At 39.0% G+C, this 15858-nt stretch overlaps 1 protein-coding gene across 3 annotated transcripts in view; it reads right to left on the bottom strand.

Annotated features, from left to right (window-relative positions):
- The window catches only part of fndc3a (fibronectin type III domain containing 3A), a 78766-nt gene extending 62908 nt beyond the window's left edge, over positions 1–15858 (bottom strand). The window contains exons 1-3 of one of the 3 annotated variants that reach the window (XM_036149485.1): positions 15280–15858; positions 10677–10746; positions 8083–8226 (exon numbers count right to left, since the gene is read on the bottom strand). In XM_036149485.1, coding sequence (XP_036005378.1) covers positions 8083–8196 — 114 coding nt within the window. In that variant the 5' untranslated portion in view covers positions 8197–8226; positions 10677–10746; positions 15280–15858. Of the gene's footprint in view, positions 1–8082; positions 8227–10676; positions 10747–15279 lie in introns of those variants that run through there. The other 2 variants (XM_012875220.3, XM_036149486.1) reach the window with 2 other exon arrangements.

The following is a 15858-nucleotide window of genomic DNA, read 5'->3' as shown; positions in this document are numbered from 1 at the left end:
AGACGTCCGATGGGAAATCTCACAAAACCTCTTGAGATTAAACGTGAGTTCAGAAGACATAAACGTGGCTGACAAGGAAGAACAATGCTGATAGCTTGAGGACTAATTTGAACTGAGAAAAACATGACAAAAGGAAAAGCTGTTGGTTAAAGGAGAGGAGACGGCATAAGCAGGGGTTCTGCGTTTCCTACACTATGATATGAAGGTGAGTTGTGTTTTTTCTCTGGGTTTCCGTCACCTCGCTTTCTGATTGGCTCCGCCTCACAACGGGTGGCGTGGTCGTTTGTCCTTAGGGAACACCGCACACGCTAGGACAGCAGGCCAGCACAATCCAACATGTTGAATATCCCCAATTTGAGGTAGGAGCAGTCCAGACGTCCTTCCGAGCAGACTATATCAGTCTTAACACACCACACAGGGCAGGATTATCTCATAAGATTATCTTAAGAGCTATCACTATAATCAGGTCATCCTGAGTGTGAAAAAGGGGAAGATCTGGGCAAAAATTGGCATAAATATCTTGCCATGTGAACACGGAATTACAGTGCTCACATCATACAGAAATCTGGTATACATACAAACAATATCATAAAAAGTATCTTTTTTATATGCAAATAAAAGAAAAATTGGAGAAGTGAAAGTACAATATACTTAGTTTGTTACACAACCAGGTAGCTGTGCATTAAGGCTGTTAAATGTTTATGTGTTTGTCAGATAGACAGCCATGGGGTAAGAAACGGTCAGTGAATTGGCTGTGTTTTGTAACTAGCACCCTGTAGCGCTGAACTGAAGGTTCTTTCAGGTGATCATGTGACCGCACATATGGACCAGCCAATCCACGTCCGGCCTGTGAGAATTCTCATTATTGTCCTGGATCAGACCGATGACAGTGCTGTGAGGATTTTCAGACAGGTCTAACGAGCAGGGGCGGTTCTAGACAGGGGCCAACAGGGGCCCATGCCCCTGTAGAAATAGTCCTGGCCCCTGTTATGGCCCCTGTACTAAAGACATAAGATTAAATACACTTCTCATAATTATTTGCAACGGTAAAGAAACCATAACTGATTGGTTACTTTGACCAATTTTATTTTTTACCTATACAGTTTTACTCTAAGAAGGATTTAAAAATTAAGATATTTCACGTTTAGCTTTAGCCGTATTGAGCAGGGGGCAAAGTTTTCAACTGCTAGATCAGGGGTCTGAAACCTGCAGTTCCAAAACCACAAGTGGCTCACTTAATATTATTACACAGTTAAATATTGCCATTTTATTGTTTCATTTTTTGTTCTGTGCCCCTGTGAAAAAACACTGGCCTCACCTTGGCCCCCCTGGTAAATTTGGTCTAGAACCGCCACTGCTAACGAGGCACAGTCATTTTTCTACAGGAAAAGAGGAGGAGAACGTGCTGATGGTTCTTGGGTGGGAAAACATGCTCCCTAGCCTCACTTGTGGCTGTTGGTTAGTCAAGAAGCTGGTGATCGACTAACAGGTGGAGGATGTCTGGGCTGATGGTGTTGAAGACTGAACTGAAGTCCAAAAAAAGGGTCCTGGTGTCATGTCCCTGGGTGGTTAAGGTGGTGCCAGCTGAGATGTAGTCCCATTGCAAACACCTTTGCCTGGTAACCAAACCTTAGAGGGTCCAGCAGGGGCCCGTTGACATCCTAGATCAGGAGTCACCAACCTTTATGAAACTGAGAGCTACTTCATTGGTGTTGTGTCGTACGAAGGGCTATCAGTACTGACCTAGGAACTAGAGGTCTGAGTTCACCCTAACTTTATGTAAAATAAACATATTTTTCACGCTTTGTTAAGGATATTGTCAATATTAAATCTATATAAATGCAACTATGATTAAACAAGAACAGTAACAGAATAAAATAAAGTTGTTGTTTTTTTTTTGATGTTTCACCATTTGCTCAAAAGATTTCATGACCACACGCATCAGGGCAACAGATCCGTAGTCATTTAACTCTGTTTGTGGTTCCTTTCTTGTAAACTGGGATGATGGAGCAGTGTAGGCAGAATCAGCAATACTGTCATCTAAAATGAATGAACTTCTATCTGGATTACTTTAAAGATGAGATATTTTCAGTTAAAAAGTTTGATAAAGTCGTTACTGGAATCCTCCAGGGTATTGTATCCAGAGTGATTTCTTGCAGTATGTAGCGCACTTATATTCTCCCTTACGACGCTCATCTATGATCCGGTAAGCTCCTAAATTAAGCTTTCAATAATTTGTAGTCAAAATATTGATGATGAAATCCCCACCCAGACAACACAGGCTACTTTGAAATGTGTCAGCATCCAGGATCTTTACTATACAGATGAGCGCCATGTCACATGACTGTGTAATATTATAAATAAACAAAGAGAGCAATCAAATTGTATGACTGAAACGTTTGCTAACCTCTAACCTTCTATATTAATCAATAAACTTAACCCACCAAGCATTTAGAGTTTTGTATAGCAAAAAAGGGGGAATGTGAATGAAAAGTGAACTAAAAAGCAAGCGAATACACATCGATGTGATTAATAAATAGGCTTACATGTATTTGAGAACCTATATCATAATGTTAATTTATTTTTATTTTATTTTTCACAACTGATAGCCCAAACCCTGGCTTTCAAAAGCTACGTTCACACTCCAGGTCTTGATGCTCAATTACAATTTTCTTTTGCTGAAATTGGTTTTCTTATCTAAGCATTTATTTACAGTATACAATGATTAATTGCCACCCATATTATATAAGGCAGAATTCTGAGCAGCAAAGTAGAGCATCATTACATCCTTTCAGCCCAAAAGGTCGCCCTCCACTTTTTCCACTGTGAGTTGTGTGTCAGCAGACTTACGTCCTTCTTAATAGTTTACAATTTGAATAGAATAAAATAAAAATTTGTATTTGGCACTTGACAATGATTTAAGTACATTTAAAATTACTTTAAAAATGTTTTACTATGAATAAAGATCAACGAATTTTCTAATCTCTATAAAAAAAAAATGTAATAGCAGAAAACATTTAAGAAAAGCCACCGTAGGCCATCTTTTTATGCTGATAATACTGAAAACGGTGGGAAAATGAAGCCAGCTGTTATTCTTATTTTAGCTATCTTAAATGTGCAGCGTGCAGGAAGCAAAAGCAGTATTTTATTCAGTAAACAGTCACAGGGGGCATGTTCAGGCAATCAGCAAACCTTTGGGAGAGAGGTGGTAAGGTAACTGAATTCAGTGAGAACACCTCCCTCCCAACTGAACAAAACGAGCAAAATTTGATCTCTAAGTGAACAAAGCCTTATTCAGGTGAGGGTTTTTCCACAGTGGAAAATGACTGAGGCTGGGTGGAAAGGCTATTTTATGAGGCAGCGGTGATATTATCAAGCCTTGCCAGGAGTAAGACTACGGAAATGACTGAAAGATCACTGTGGGGTCAATGCTGTCCCCAGGAAAAATCAGAAAAAAAAAAAAACCTGAAGCCAATCAAACAAGTGACAATCGGAATGACAAATCACTCAGGCTTATCAAGGCCGTTTAATCTCTCTGTGATACTGACAGGGCATGATGGGAGATAACCAATATTATGTAAATGCATGGCAAAATGGCAATCAGAACTGAGAGAGATGCGGTTCATTACCAGCGTGCAGCTGCTCCCTATGAACTATATTCAGTGAGAAACTGACGAGAGGACAGCGAATCCATTTGGTTTGTTTCACTACTCAGTTGAGTAAGAACACAGCCAGTTGATGTGAAAAAGCTTAACGAAAAAAAAGAAAAGAAAAAAGAAAAGAAACACACAGGTTTCACAGAAAGGTTGGCCAAAATGTTTTAAAAAGCACTTTTCTTCCAATAAAAAAAAATAAGTTCTTAGTTATGCAACAAAATGAACACATTTCCCTTATAACTAAGTGGGGAAATTTGTGAGCTTATTTAAACGAGTTAAAAAGGGGACATGTCATGAAAAAAAAAAATCTACTTTTTTTTTAGCCCTTACATTTTGTTGTGTACTTGGAGTCTCTATGAATGCAGAAAAGTTTAACGTAGTCTGCAGGCGTTGCATAGATATATTTATATTCTGTTTGGGTCATATTTATCAATCTGTTTAGTTTTCTCTATTACGTTTTTTTAACAATTTTGCTGCAGAGCGGGCGAACAAGGTCACGGACTTCCAGCTAACCAATTTAGCTGGAAGTCCGTGAATTTTTTTTGGGGGGGGGGGGGGGTTCGGGGTGTGGAGTGCCTCCTGAGACGCACCAAAAGGATTTGATTTCAGATGCACCTCAGAACAGGAGTAAAAAGGGGCCTTGTAGGTCAACAACAACGTGAAATTCAGACCAAAGCATTGTAGTTCCGCTTTATATGATCCAGAACGCTGCTGCCCGTGTCCTCACTAAGACTAAGAAAGTAGAGAACATCACCCCAGTTCTAAAGTCCTTACACTGGCTCCCTGTATCTCAGAGAATAGACTTTAAAATACTTCTGTTAGTCTATAAATCCCTGAATGGCTTAGCTCCTAAATACATCACAGACTTGTTATCAGTGTATCAACCCTCCAGACCATTAAGGTCTTCTGGCTCCAGCCTGCTCTGCAGAACCAGAACCAAACACGGAGAAGCAGCATTTAGTTCCTATGCTCCACTTATCTGGAACAAACTTCCAGAAAACTGTAAAAGCGCTGAAAGCCTGAGTTCCTTTAAATCAAGATTAAAAACACATTTGTTTAGGATTGCCTTCGACTGTTCTAGTTAAACTGTTTTACTGAAAGATCATTAGTTCAACGTTGTAGTCCAACTGTTTTTAATGTTTGCTTTTAGTTTCCATTTTCCTATGTTTTATTTTGTTTCTACATTTATTCCTACTTGCTTTTATTCTGTTTTATTTTCCTATATTTTAATCATGTAAAGCATGTCTTTGTACTGAAATGTGCTATACAAATAAATTTGCATTGCCTTGCTTTTATATAGAACATAGCTGAATGATTTAAATGTGAGAAGGACAAACTTAAAAGCATATGTTCCCTTTAAGTAATGTAATAAATCATATCAAGGTTATTAATGAATAGCTATCACAATAGATCAAACTATTCAAATTTTCACTGTCAATAAACTGTCTTACAGGCAGGCATTCACACACCTTTGTGTCTTCTTAATGTCTCAAACACAGACGCCCGGCGAGACTATCCAAACAACCAAATACCACATCACTGCTTCCCTGCAATGCCGAACAAAGCTTACACTTTTTTTTTTTACCACTGGTGCAACCAGTTCAGTAGCTGAGTGTAAAAAATTAGGGTTGGTTTAACACAAGCATGAAAAATGTTATTGTTGTTGTTTCTCACATGCTAAAAAACAAACAAACAAAAACAATAGTTCAGCAGCTGCAAACTTGAGGCCACTGATAACAAGAGTAGGATTTCTTACAAATGTGCTACAACTATAACTTCAAGGCATTGTCTTACAAGTGCAACTAACAGCAGAGAAACTGACACTCTAAAGCCAAAGCCTCGCAATAGAGGAGCCACACAGTCAAAGTCAAGCATGGCGGCAACAGCTTTATGCAGAGGGGTTTTGAAAACATTGCACAAAGTAGATGGAACAATGAAAGATAAAGATTCCCTCAGAATTCACCTCGAATCAACAGCGCAAGAGCTGAAACATGGCCACAATTTCATCTTCCTGTAGCTAAATTATTCCAAACACTAAACCTGGTTTCCACAAGGGCTGTAATGACTGACTGAATGGTTCGTTACATCGTTCATTTATTCAGCGCACTGTGTTCGGGCCAGGCGGCTAATGCTAACGCTAATGTTAGCCTAGCCTGCTAGTACATGGATGACAAGTGTCATCCACTGAGCTATATAATACACTGGAGTGCTGATTTTGCCGAAAAACTGAAGTCACTGGCCGCCATCTTGCTACTCCCTACTCTCACAGAATCCCACAGGATTTGGTTGCAACAACAAGCAGTTTTCTGGCTTCGTGAAAACGTTTCACAGGTAATTATACAGTCAGTAGATGTACTAACACTATCAACTACTAGGAAATTAGATGCTGAAATATTTTACATGTTATTCATATTAAATATATATATATGTCTATATAAGTATGTGTTTATGTATATATGTATATATATGTATACACATATGTAAATATATGTTTTTGTATATTGTTATTTATATATTTAAAAATGTTAAATACATATATTTAAATGAATAAAATGCAAAATATTTCAGCACATGACTTTCTCATTATGTGATAGTTTTAGAACATAACATAAAAGTATATGGCATTTCAGATTTTAAAAGTTTTAAGCCCGCCCTGAACATGAAAATCCTCGTTATTTGATGCTGTATCGCACATATTCCCTAGTTACTGGAGGGAAATAGGGAGTACCAATATGGCGGCTGGTGGCTTCAAAGCGACTCGTTCAAACAGACGGTGATTAGCACTCCAGTGTATAATATAGCTCAGTGGTGTCATCCATTTGTCTCCTTATTCGTTACGGAGACAAAAAGCAACGGCGAAGTAACGGGCAGAGTAAAGAGGCGTAAAGTGTTAAAGGTGTAGGGATAATTTAAATTTAACAAAAGAAAACTGTGCAGCGAGCTGCCTGGTAACTGGGCTTCAAGCTGTTGAAGATTAGCGCTTCTACTCGCCGCCCCATCTTTCCTCTCTAGCCAGGACTCGTTCTGATTGGTCAACATGGCGGCCACGCGCCCAATCACGTGAGGGCCATGGCATTATGTGAAAACAGAGAGGGCAGCAGTGAGTAGAGGGTGACTTTGGTAGCTTGTCCAGTAAATAACTGCGAGGGACAGGAGAAAACAAAGTATCTGGTTTTTAAAGTTTAAAGATGTTGGGGACAACAAAGCAGAGCTCCTTCGCTGAAGAACTTTGAGAACATGTTCTACTTCAAATCTGCAGAGACATATCAGAGTTGTCACTTTAGAGTGGAGGCTGGTTCTGCTTCTGCTCTGTGGATGTCTTTGCAGTTTTCTGTTAATTTGTGCAACAAAAACGAACGACGAAAATATTTCATCATTCTGTAAATCAACGGTTTTTTTCTTCAATTAACTTGAACGCTTAATTTTTATCAGAATATGCCCTATTATCTATTATTAATTGCCCAGTATTTCTCTTTTTCTTCTGCTGTGCAGTTTAACTTTAAATTTAGCATTTTTTTTTCCTATTAATTAATCTTGTGTGCAAGTCTAGGCCCACCTGTTCTTGCCAGTTATGCCTGAATTTCCCCATTGTGTTAAGGTATTTCAATTCTAATAAATTAGGCAACAATAGTTTGAAATAAGGCAATATTTATTACGCCTTAACTTAAATGAGCCGGTTACCTTTTTGACAAATATGTATTTATTTTTGTCTATTTGTGGACTAAAAAAAAACTAAGAGTTTAACTTAGCCCTGAATTACACTAGAAGGGTTCTGTTTATATGAATAAAATTATGCTTTTTAATCAAAAAAAAAAAATATCCAGAACGTAATACGCATTTGAAACTTTATGCATTATTTTTTGTTTGTGACTATTTTCACTACAGAGGCAGCTGCACTGTATTGACGTTAAGTCAACCACAGAGGGCTGAGCTTCTAACATTTTGATCCTAGAACCTTTAAGCTGAAGATTTATTCTTGTTATTCAAAAAAAGAATTGAATTATTCGCTCATTTGCCACTTCTTTCCATTTTTTTCTATCTCTCATAAAATAAGTTGAAGCAATTAAGTGAAAAATATGCAGAATGTGTAAACTTTTTATCCGACTACTCAATTAATCGGCAGAATAATCGATAGCATGATGGATTACTAAGATAATCTTTCATGACAGCCCTAGTTTTCACAGGGCTAAACACCAATTCCACGTAAACTCTATGGACTATCCTTAGAGTGAGCTGCACCATTTATGTTAAGAGTCAAAGCTCCAGCCAAAATGATGTCAGGATGCTATTGAGTGCAAAAAGCACGTGGTTTCCCAAAATCACAGGACTTTTAACTAACGCCCTGTAACTATCAGGCATTTAGCCATCAGGTTGACTAAAAGCAAAGAAATAAAAAAAACGAGTGTGCACGGGGATGTGTGTCTACCTGCTGGGGGCCTTCTCCGTTGACCATGGCTGAGGGTGGTGGTGGTGAGGCCAGGATAGGGAGTTCAGGGCTGAGAAGCTGGCCAGACTCCAGAGGTGGCGTGTGGTCTGCCATGTCTCCCTCATTCACACCACTGAGGAGGTCCTGCAACGAGGAGACAAGCGTCAATGACAAAGAGGTGTGGCGTCATCGTCTTAGCAGTTATTTGGCCTGTGCCGATAAGAACATTTACCCAGATCGTCTATGGGATGGGGTTTCTGTCTGCCTGTTAGTAAATTACGACGAGTGCGTCGCTGAGATTACTCCCAGACTCCTCAGTGTTTCTTAGATTTAACTACTAAATCTACACTACATTACTAAGTTACAGTACTTTCATTGTAAGACTTATTACTCCACTCTGTGCAAAGTTTCCCCCTTAAAAAAAGTATTACATCAAATAGGTTAAAACTGAACTTATTTATGCACAGGCTGAACTAACCTAAGCCATTTTATTAAAGATGTGAAGCTTATTTGCCTCTAATTACCTCATTGGTTCACTTACTAAGTAACGATGCTTTTAATAACGACCCCTTTTAAAAACACTAGCAAGTTGGTGCTAACACCAATCAGGAAGACGCTAATATGAATATGTTCAGCCACAATACTGGCAACATCCTTAAGAGAGCGATCTCTAAATAAGTTTTAAAGGGGCCTATTCACATACTATGACTATAACAAAAAGGTGTCTGCATGAAAATGTGTTTTTAATAAATAATGTCCATCAGCAGAATCTGACCCACTGCATAACAGTTAACCGGCCCGCATGGGTCGCAAAACATCAACCAACAAATACTGGGGCATTAAAAAAAAATCTTCATAAAATAATGTGTAGTTAAATTGAAATATGCCTGATATTTGAACATTCTAATTATTCCCAAAACATTTTTAACAGAGATAAACTGAGCGTCTACAGGTACAAAGTGGAAGTAGGAATTAGCAAAATGGCAATACACGGTTTAGATCCGACCCGGAGCGCTGTTAGAAAGTATCCGCTTATTGTCGCCGTATCTAAACTCATCTTCGAATACTGAAAATCAAGTCTGTAAACGGTATTGGGAACTGAGCCAGAGTGGATGAAATGATTTGTGCCTAGTGCTGTCGAAGCCATTTATTAAAATATTAGAGCTGCATCAAATAAAAATGAATGGGGAAAAACAAAAAAAAAAAGTCATCTAGCGTATAAACCACAAGCAGCAAAGACGAGCACTGAAATACTCTGAGTGGATATTTGAAGCACATTATAATTATTTTCTAAAACCATCTTTTTTTTTTTTTTTATACCAGAAACAAAATGTGGAAAGCCAAGTTATGTGCTGCCGTTCCATGCACTTTCAACAACTTATCCTAGAAAAAGAAACAGAAAAAGAAAGTAAATTGTTTCATTATTTGAAATAAATTTTGACACGTAACTGAAAATGTCCTATTTATGAAATTATGGGAGCCTAAAAAGTCTATTAATACTGTCTGACATGTTCTTTTACCCTCCCATCACATGGCAGTATATTATTTTATACATATCCATAAAATTATATGGCAAACCATGAGCCAGGACAGAGCCATAGCCGCAAGCCAACTAGTAAAGCAGAACAGCTCATATAATAGTAGTAATAGTTCCCTTTTCCTCTTTTAGGCAACAAGAGTTAGACTTAAAGTCTATTTTTTTAATGCAACAGCCATGTTGGGATCTTTTTCTCCGCACTGAAATTATTCCTCAAAGGTGACAGATCAAATTATCAATAAAAGGTTTTTGGGAAAAAACACATTTGTCTGAGATTTTATTCATTTGCGAGGTAAAGTGAGCACAACGTCAGAGATAAAAAAAAATAAAAATAAATAAAAATAAACAAACAAATCAGAATCAAATGACTACAAATGGAAAACCGTTCCCCTCGTTTACAGAGAAGTTGCCCAGTATCTCCCCCACCCACAGCTGAGTCAAGCACTTAATGCTGTCCAGTGTCTTCTCACACTCTTTAAATGACAAACACTAGAGCGAAGCTGACAACGGCGTCCCACTGTCTACGACTTCATTGAGAACGTGCAGCATGTAAAAAAAAGAAATTAGAGAGAAAAAAATACAGCCGAGCGTCCTGTCAAAGAAATAAAGCGAATCACCACCATAGAAGTGTGACATGTGTCCTTGAAACTAATTGGACTCCAGCGCATGCGTCTCTAAACCTCACAGTTATCTGGCTTATCTGTTCAGATTTAGCCCCTCCCCTCCTTATGCTTAAACAACAAAGTCAGTTTGCAATCTGATGGTGAATGAAATGGAGTCACAGGAAACTATTCCTACAAGTGTGGACCGACGGGAGATTAACCGACAATTATGAGCAAATTCAAGATCAACTGCAGACTGGGTGTTTCCCCCTAAGGTTGAACTCAGTCGCTCCAATCTGCTTGGATTAATCCTTTTTTTTTTTTTTTACTTTTTTCATCACCAGGCCACCCACTGTTTATCTATATGGAAACATTAAACGTGTCATTCAACGGTTTTATTCTAAAACGGAAAAAAAAGTTCCCTGAAATGATTACAGCCGTCTTAAAATCCTGACCTGTGTTGCTCTCGCTGCTTATTTGACAGAGGACACACCGGTTGCCTTGCTGTGCTCCAGGTTTCCCTGTCTGAATGAACAAACAGCCACATCGTTATACGACTCTTTAAACCACCCCTTTAATAAAAGTCAGAGCAAAACACCAGCTGACTCAAACGCTGCAGCTGCGATACAGCAAAACCCAAAGTTCAGCCCTTCCTGTTCCAGCGCACGACGTCGGTATCCGAACTGTGGCGACATCTGTTGTTGCCCTGATTATATGTGCTTTTTTGTGTTTGTTCACAAGAGCAACAGCTGCCTTTCGGTTACGGTTACAGTTTAAGTCCACACCTTGAACCTACAAAAAAAAAAAAAGGGGGGGGGGGGTATGGGGGAGAGATTTCAACTCCAAACTTTTTTTTATTTAAGCTTGATCTCTGTTTAGTATGAAATAGAGCCAAACCAAAATCAAAATATGTTTTTCCGTCAGTATTCAAATTTACTTCCAGCAAACTTAAAACAGCTAAAATTGAATTTTGATAAGAAGTAAATACATTATAAAGCTCACCCACTGCCCGGTTCATTAGGTACGCCAGTTTAAATCGCTTGTTGACACAAATGAGTCAATCAATACACGTGGCAGCAACTCAATGCATTTCGGCATCTAGATGTTGTGAAGACTTTTAAAATTTAAACAGGGTATTTGCATAGAGAAGTAAAAAAAAATAAACATTTAAATGACTTTAAACCCGCCGTGCTGGTCTGAAAGTTTCAGACACTACTGATCTTCCGGGATTTTTGCACACAACCATCTTTCAGTTTAATAAAGAAGGGTCCAGAAAAAGATCAAGCTGCAGTTTGACACTATTGCAAGGCAACCGTATAATAACCACTTGGTATTTTAGGCTTAGAACTTGGTGTAAACGAGAAAGTGTGGACCACTCCTGCCTTATATTAATGGCTCCTGCTGGTGGTGGTACAAAGATTTGGGGATACATTTCCAGGGACACTTTGGGCCTTCCTGAATGATGTTGCCCAGCATCTCGATCAGGGCTGCTCAATATTAGGAAAACACGATGAACGTTGAGATAACGATATGACTTACGATAAAGAAACAAAATAAGTACGCAGCATTTATGTCTTTTTGGCTTTGGGTTCATAGCAAACTAGACTCCTGATAACGCGCAGTCTATCCAGCTACAGGGGAAATTGTTTTTTTTAAAAAGTAGCTTGTTGCCAATGATACTTCCATCTACATTAAACAACAAGTCAACAAATACATTGCCAACATAAAGAAACTTTTGGGACGTGGTGGAATGGGAGCATCCCATCATGGATGTGCAATGACTGCGCCAAGCAACCACGTCAAGCTGCATCAACATCTCAGAGGAAAGTTTTTTGCAAACTTGGACAATTACTGCAATTGTAGGGGCAAAAGGAGGAACCAACCCTGTACAAAGTGTGCCTAATAAAGTGTGGACAATAAGCATAGGCTTTTTTTAATCCCATCTAGTAGACACCACTGCATATCACATTATATTTTTATTTTCTATCCCAGGTTCTGTTGCTGTTTATAGTGGTTAAAAATATAATTCTGCAACGACAAACTTTTGAGCTGTAGAAAGTTACAAGTTACTCTAACCACTAAAAGACAGAATATTAATCGACAATGGTGGTGAATGGCTAATGATGATCACTGATTGATTATCTTAGATAATTTGTAGAACTTTGCTATGATTGAGTGACAAATTACTTGCACATTTCAACGTATACTGAGTGACTGTGCAATTTCCGACACTAGCGGTCTTCAATTTCAACCAACACAAACAAACTTACAATCATTTGAAAGTTGATTTAATGTCCTTTTAGAATGGGACAGCTTTGTTAGCGTTTATGCATCAAAAGGTCAGAATATTTAAAAATATGTTTGCACAATAATAACAGAATCTACCGTATTTTTTGGACTATAGGGAGCACTTAAAATTCAAAAGTTTTCCCAACAATGGATGGTGCACCTTGCATATGAATACCATTCTGCTCGCTGACTGATTTTATGTGGTACAGTGTTCTCAAAAATCTGTTAAAATGTGTAAGTACGACTTTGGTTAGCAACAAAGCCACTCCGCTCAATAGATATTCAGAATATTACGGTACCTGATCGGACCCCTGAGCTGTCTACAAGACTGCCTGACTGTAATGTCTAAACTAGAAGTGCATTCATGCACCCGGAGTACGCAATAGCAACAATAAACCTAGTAAGTTAATTCAATATAAAAGTTACGTTTGTTTTGGCTTTTTGTTAGAAACAGGGCAGTGTAGTCCAACTACTCTGTCCTCCCAACACAGACGGAAAGCTCTCCCTTTTCAGGAGAGACAGCGGTGTAAGGTGACCAGATGTGATTTCTCTAATGAAAACCTGGGACGTCTCTGACTTTGTTGAGCACATAGAGTCTCTGCCTGAGGTTGGTTTGTTTTGTCTGAACTGCAATGCCAACGGGGCGGGGAAGACGCGTTCTGCAAAGCTTTTCTACTAAGTCGCGCTAACGTTTTTTACTCCATCATGATACACTGAAATCAAGAAATTTTCCAGGGATAAGTCATCCAAAATGGGGAAATCGGGGATGTCTGGTCACCCTACCAGAGGGATGGAGTGATATTACACACTTGGGAAGAATATGTAATGCGCCTTATAATCCGGTGTGCCTTTTATGCAGACAAAGACACAAATAGACATGTTAATTTACCCGGTAATCATCTAAAGAGGAGGGGAAAGTGTGCATTTATCACAACTGATATTGACGCTGCATTATTCATTGTCTAACATTATGTAGCCCTAAAACATTACATACAATGTTTAAATGGTGTTTGAATATGTGGATGAAAACAATTTAAATCTCTCCTTTCATGCTTTTGAACTGCTTTTTAAATTCGGTCTTGTCTTAGCATTGCTTAAGCTCATTACGCAACCTGTTCCAAAACATTGCTTCACTGACAGAAACACAAGATCTTTTTTTTTTATGTTGCAGCAATGAATTCTACCAAACGGTAGCATTTTAGACGTGAATCTAACCCTCAGCTGGGCCGTAGCTGCTGTTTGTGCACACCTCCCTTGATTTGTGGTAACGTTCACTGCTCCCTTCAAGAGCAGCTATATATTTGATTTAGCAGGTTACAATATCATAACGCAAACATACCCACAGTATAATTTGTGATTTGCGTCTTTCAATTCCTGTGAAAGAGATTGTCTTATCAAAACGTTTTGGTCTGACAAAAAAACGTATTTGACGAACTGAAACAAGTCGGTTTTCCAACTGAACCAAAAAGGGGTCTAGGGCAAGATAAAGCTTTCAATTATGTATATCACAAAAATTAACCAATCTGATAAGGATATGATAAGCTTAAGTCGATCAAATGAGGACCAGATAGCATTAAGAAACTGGAAATAAATCATCTCAATCTCAAGACTTAACTATATTTCATTTAAAAATGAATGCAAGCTATGTCTTTTTATTTCAAGGCAGAAAAATTATATCAACTTTTACATTAACAGAGTGCTGATCCAGTCGAATTCTCTAAATTACTTAAAATCCTTTGTGACCGTCTTAACAGACACATACTCTTGGTTTCATTGGAGTTGTTTTCATGAGCTTGTAAATGACTTAAAACTTGTGCTGTCAAACCTTTCGGCGTGAGATCAGATCACCAACTAAAATCCCACCCCTCTACGACATAAAAGAAACAATTTTATTTCTTTGTTGAACTGTTGTCTCCATGCATCGCTTCAGTTCATCCCAGAGCCTGTTCAACTGCACAACAGACATGTTTGTTTTAAAGCTCCACTACTGAGTTTTACTAAAGACAAAAATCAAACACAAGTCTAAATATACACTATATATAGTATATTTAATTTATATTAGAAGTGCCCCTTTATTGTCAACTTTTAAAACTGGCCTTAAGACACATTTTTATTCCTTGGCTTTTTAACACATGTTGAGACTTTTGCTCTTATTCCTTTTTGCATTTTGCAATCTTTTTTGTTTTTCCCCATATTAAAATGTTTATTGATTATTGTCTGTACAGCTGCTGTTGTTTAAAAGCGCTTTAAAAATAAAACAGCAGCAGTATTATTTGTACAATTTTACTTGAACCCAATCCTAAAGCAGAAGTTCTGCAGCAACACCTGGAAATCATGTGTTCCGCACCAGACGTATGTAACAGCTGGCTCGGGCAAAAAACATCCGAGAGGAGGCTGCCCTCTTTGCCAGCGCCATCTCTTGTGTGGCACCAAATCATGATTCGCTTCCCCCCGTGTGGGTCATTTAAAACAGCGCCGATATCAATGTCCAGGGACGGGGCTCCTCGTTTTGTTAGCCCAGGGAAATAGCCGCCGCGCAGCTAACTGAACTGTTTACTCAGGCTACAGGTGTCTACTTAGCGTTATGTCACGGCTGTCTATTATCCAACTCCAACACAACCTTTTCAGTCAGCACACTGACACATAATAACCTCACGGGGAATGTAGAGTCTCCTTAATAAACGGGAGTGTGTGGGGGAGGAGGAGGAGGTTTATACATTATTGACTGCCGCAGCAGAAGTGAGGAATGTTACAGCTAATGTTACTCACTCAGTCAGTTGGCACAGCAGCAGAAGCAGCAGCAGTCTCGACCGACACGCCGATGCACAGTGATGGTTCCTACGCAATTCTTCCTGGGAGCCTTTAAATGTCAGCAAGCTACGAGCCCCGGCTACCTCCCGCGACTGACACCTCGCTAGCTACCTGGATAAACACAGGAAAAGGCTAAACGTGTCATGCTAGCATTAGCTGCATGATGCTAACTAGCAAAATAGTTCGCGAGATGATGATGATGTGCTCTTTTTTTTTCTTTCTTTCTTTTTTTTTTTTTCCTCGTCGTGCAAGCGGCGGCGTCTCTGTGCTAACTGCGTCTTAAACGAAACAGAGCCAACCGGACGACGACGGCGAACGCTAAGCCGAGCTGGTAGTTTTATCGAGATAACTTTCCATCCACAGCCTGGCTCCACGAATAATAAAAGGCAGGAATTTTTTTTTTGCTTGCCGGGGCTTAGTGCGCATGCGCCTCCGAGTGACTCTGATGAATCCCCCGTAAATTCCAAGAAAGCGAAGAGAAAATATTTATAAGGTTGTCATAGCGGGGTTAAATCCCGTCGTGTGCGCAGGAAGGGC

Source organism: Fundulus heteroclitus, chromosome 18 (assembly GCF_011125445.2).
Source record: "Fundulus heteroclitus isolate FHET01 chromosome 18, MU-UCD_Fhet_4.1, whole genome shotgun sequence".
NCBI lineage: Eukaryota > Metazoa > Chordata > Actinopteri > Cyprinodontiformes > Fundulidae > Fundulus > Fundulus heteroclitus.
The sequence above is the reverse complement of the archived record's forward strand: the minus strand, read 5'-3'. Positions and strand labels throughout refer to the sequence as shown.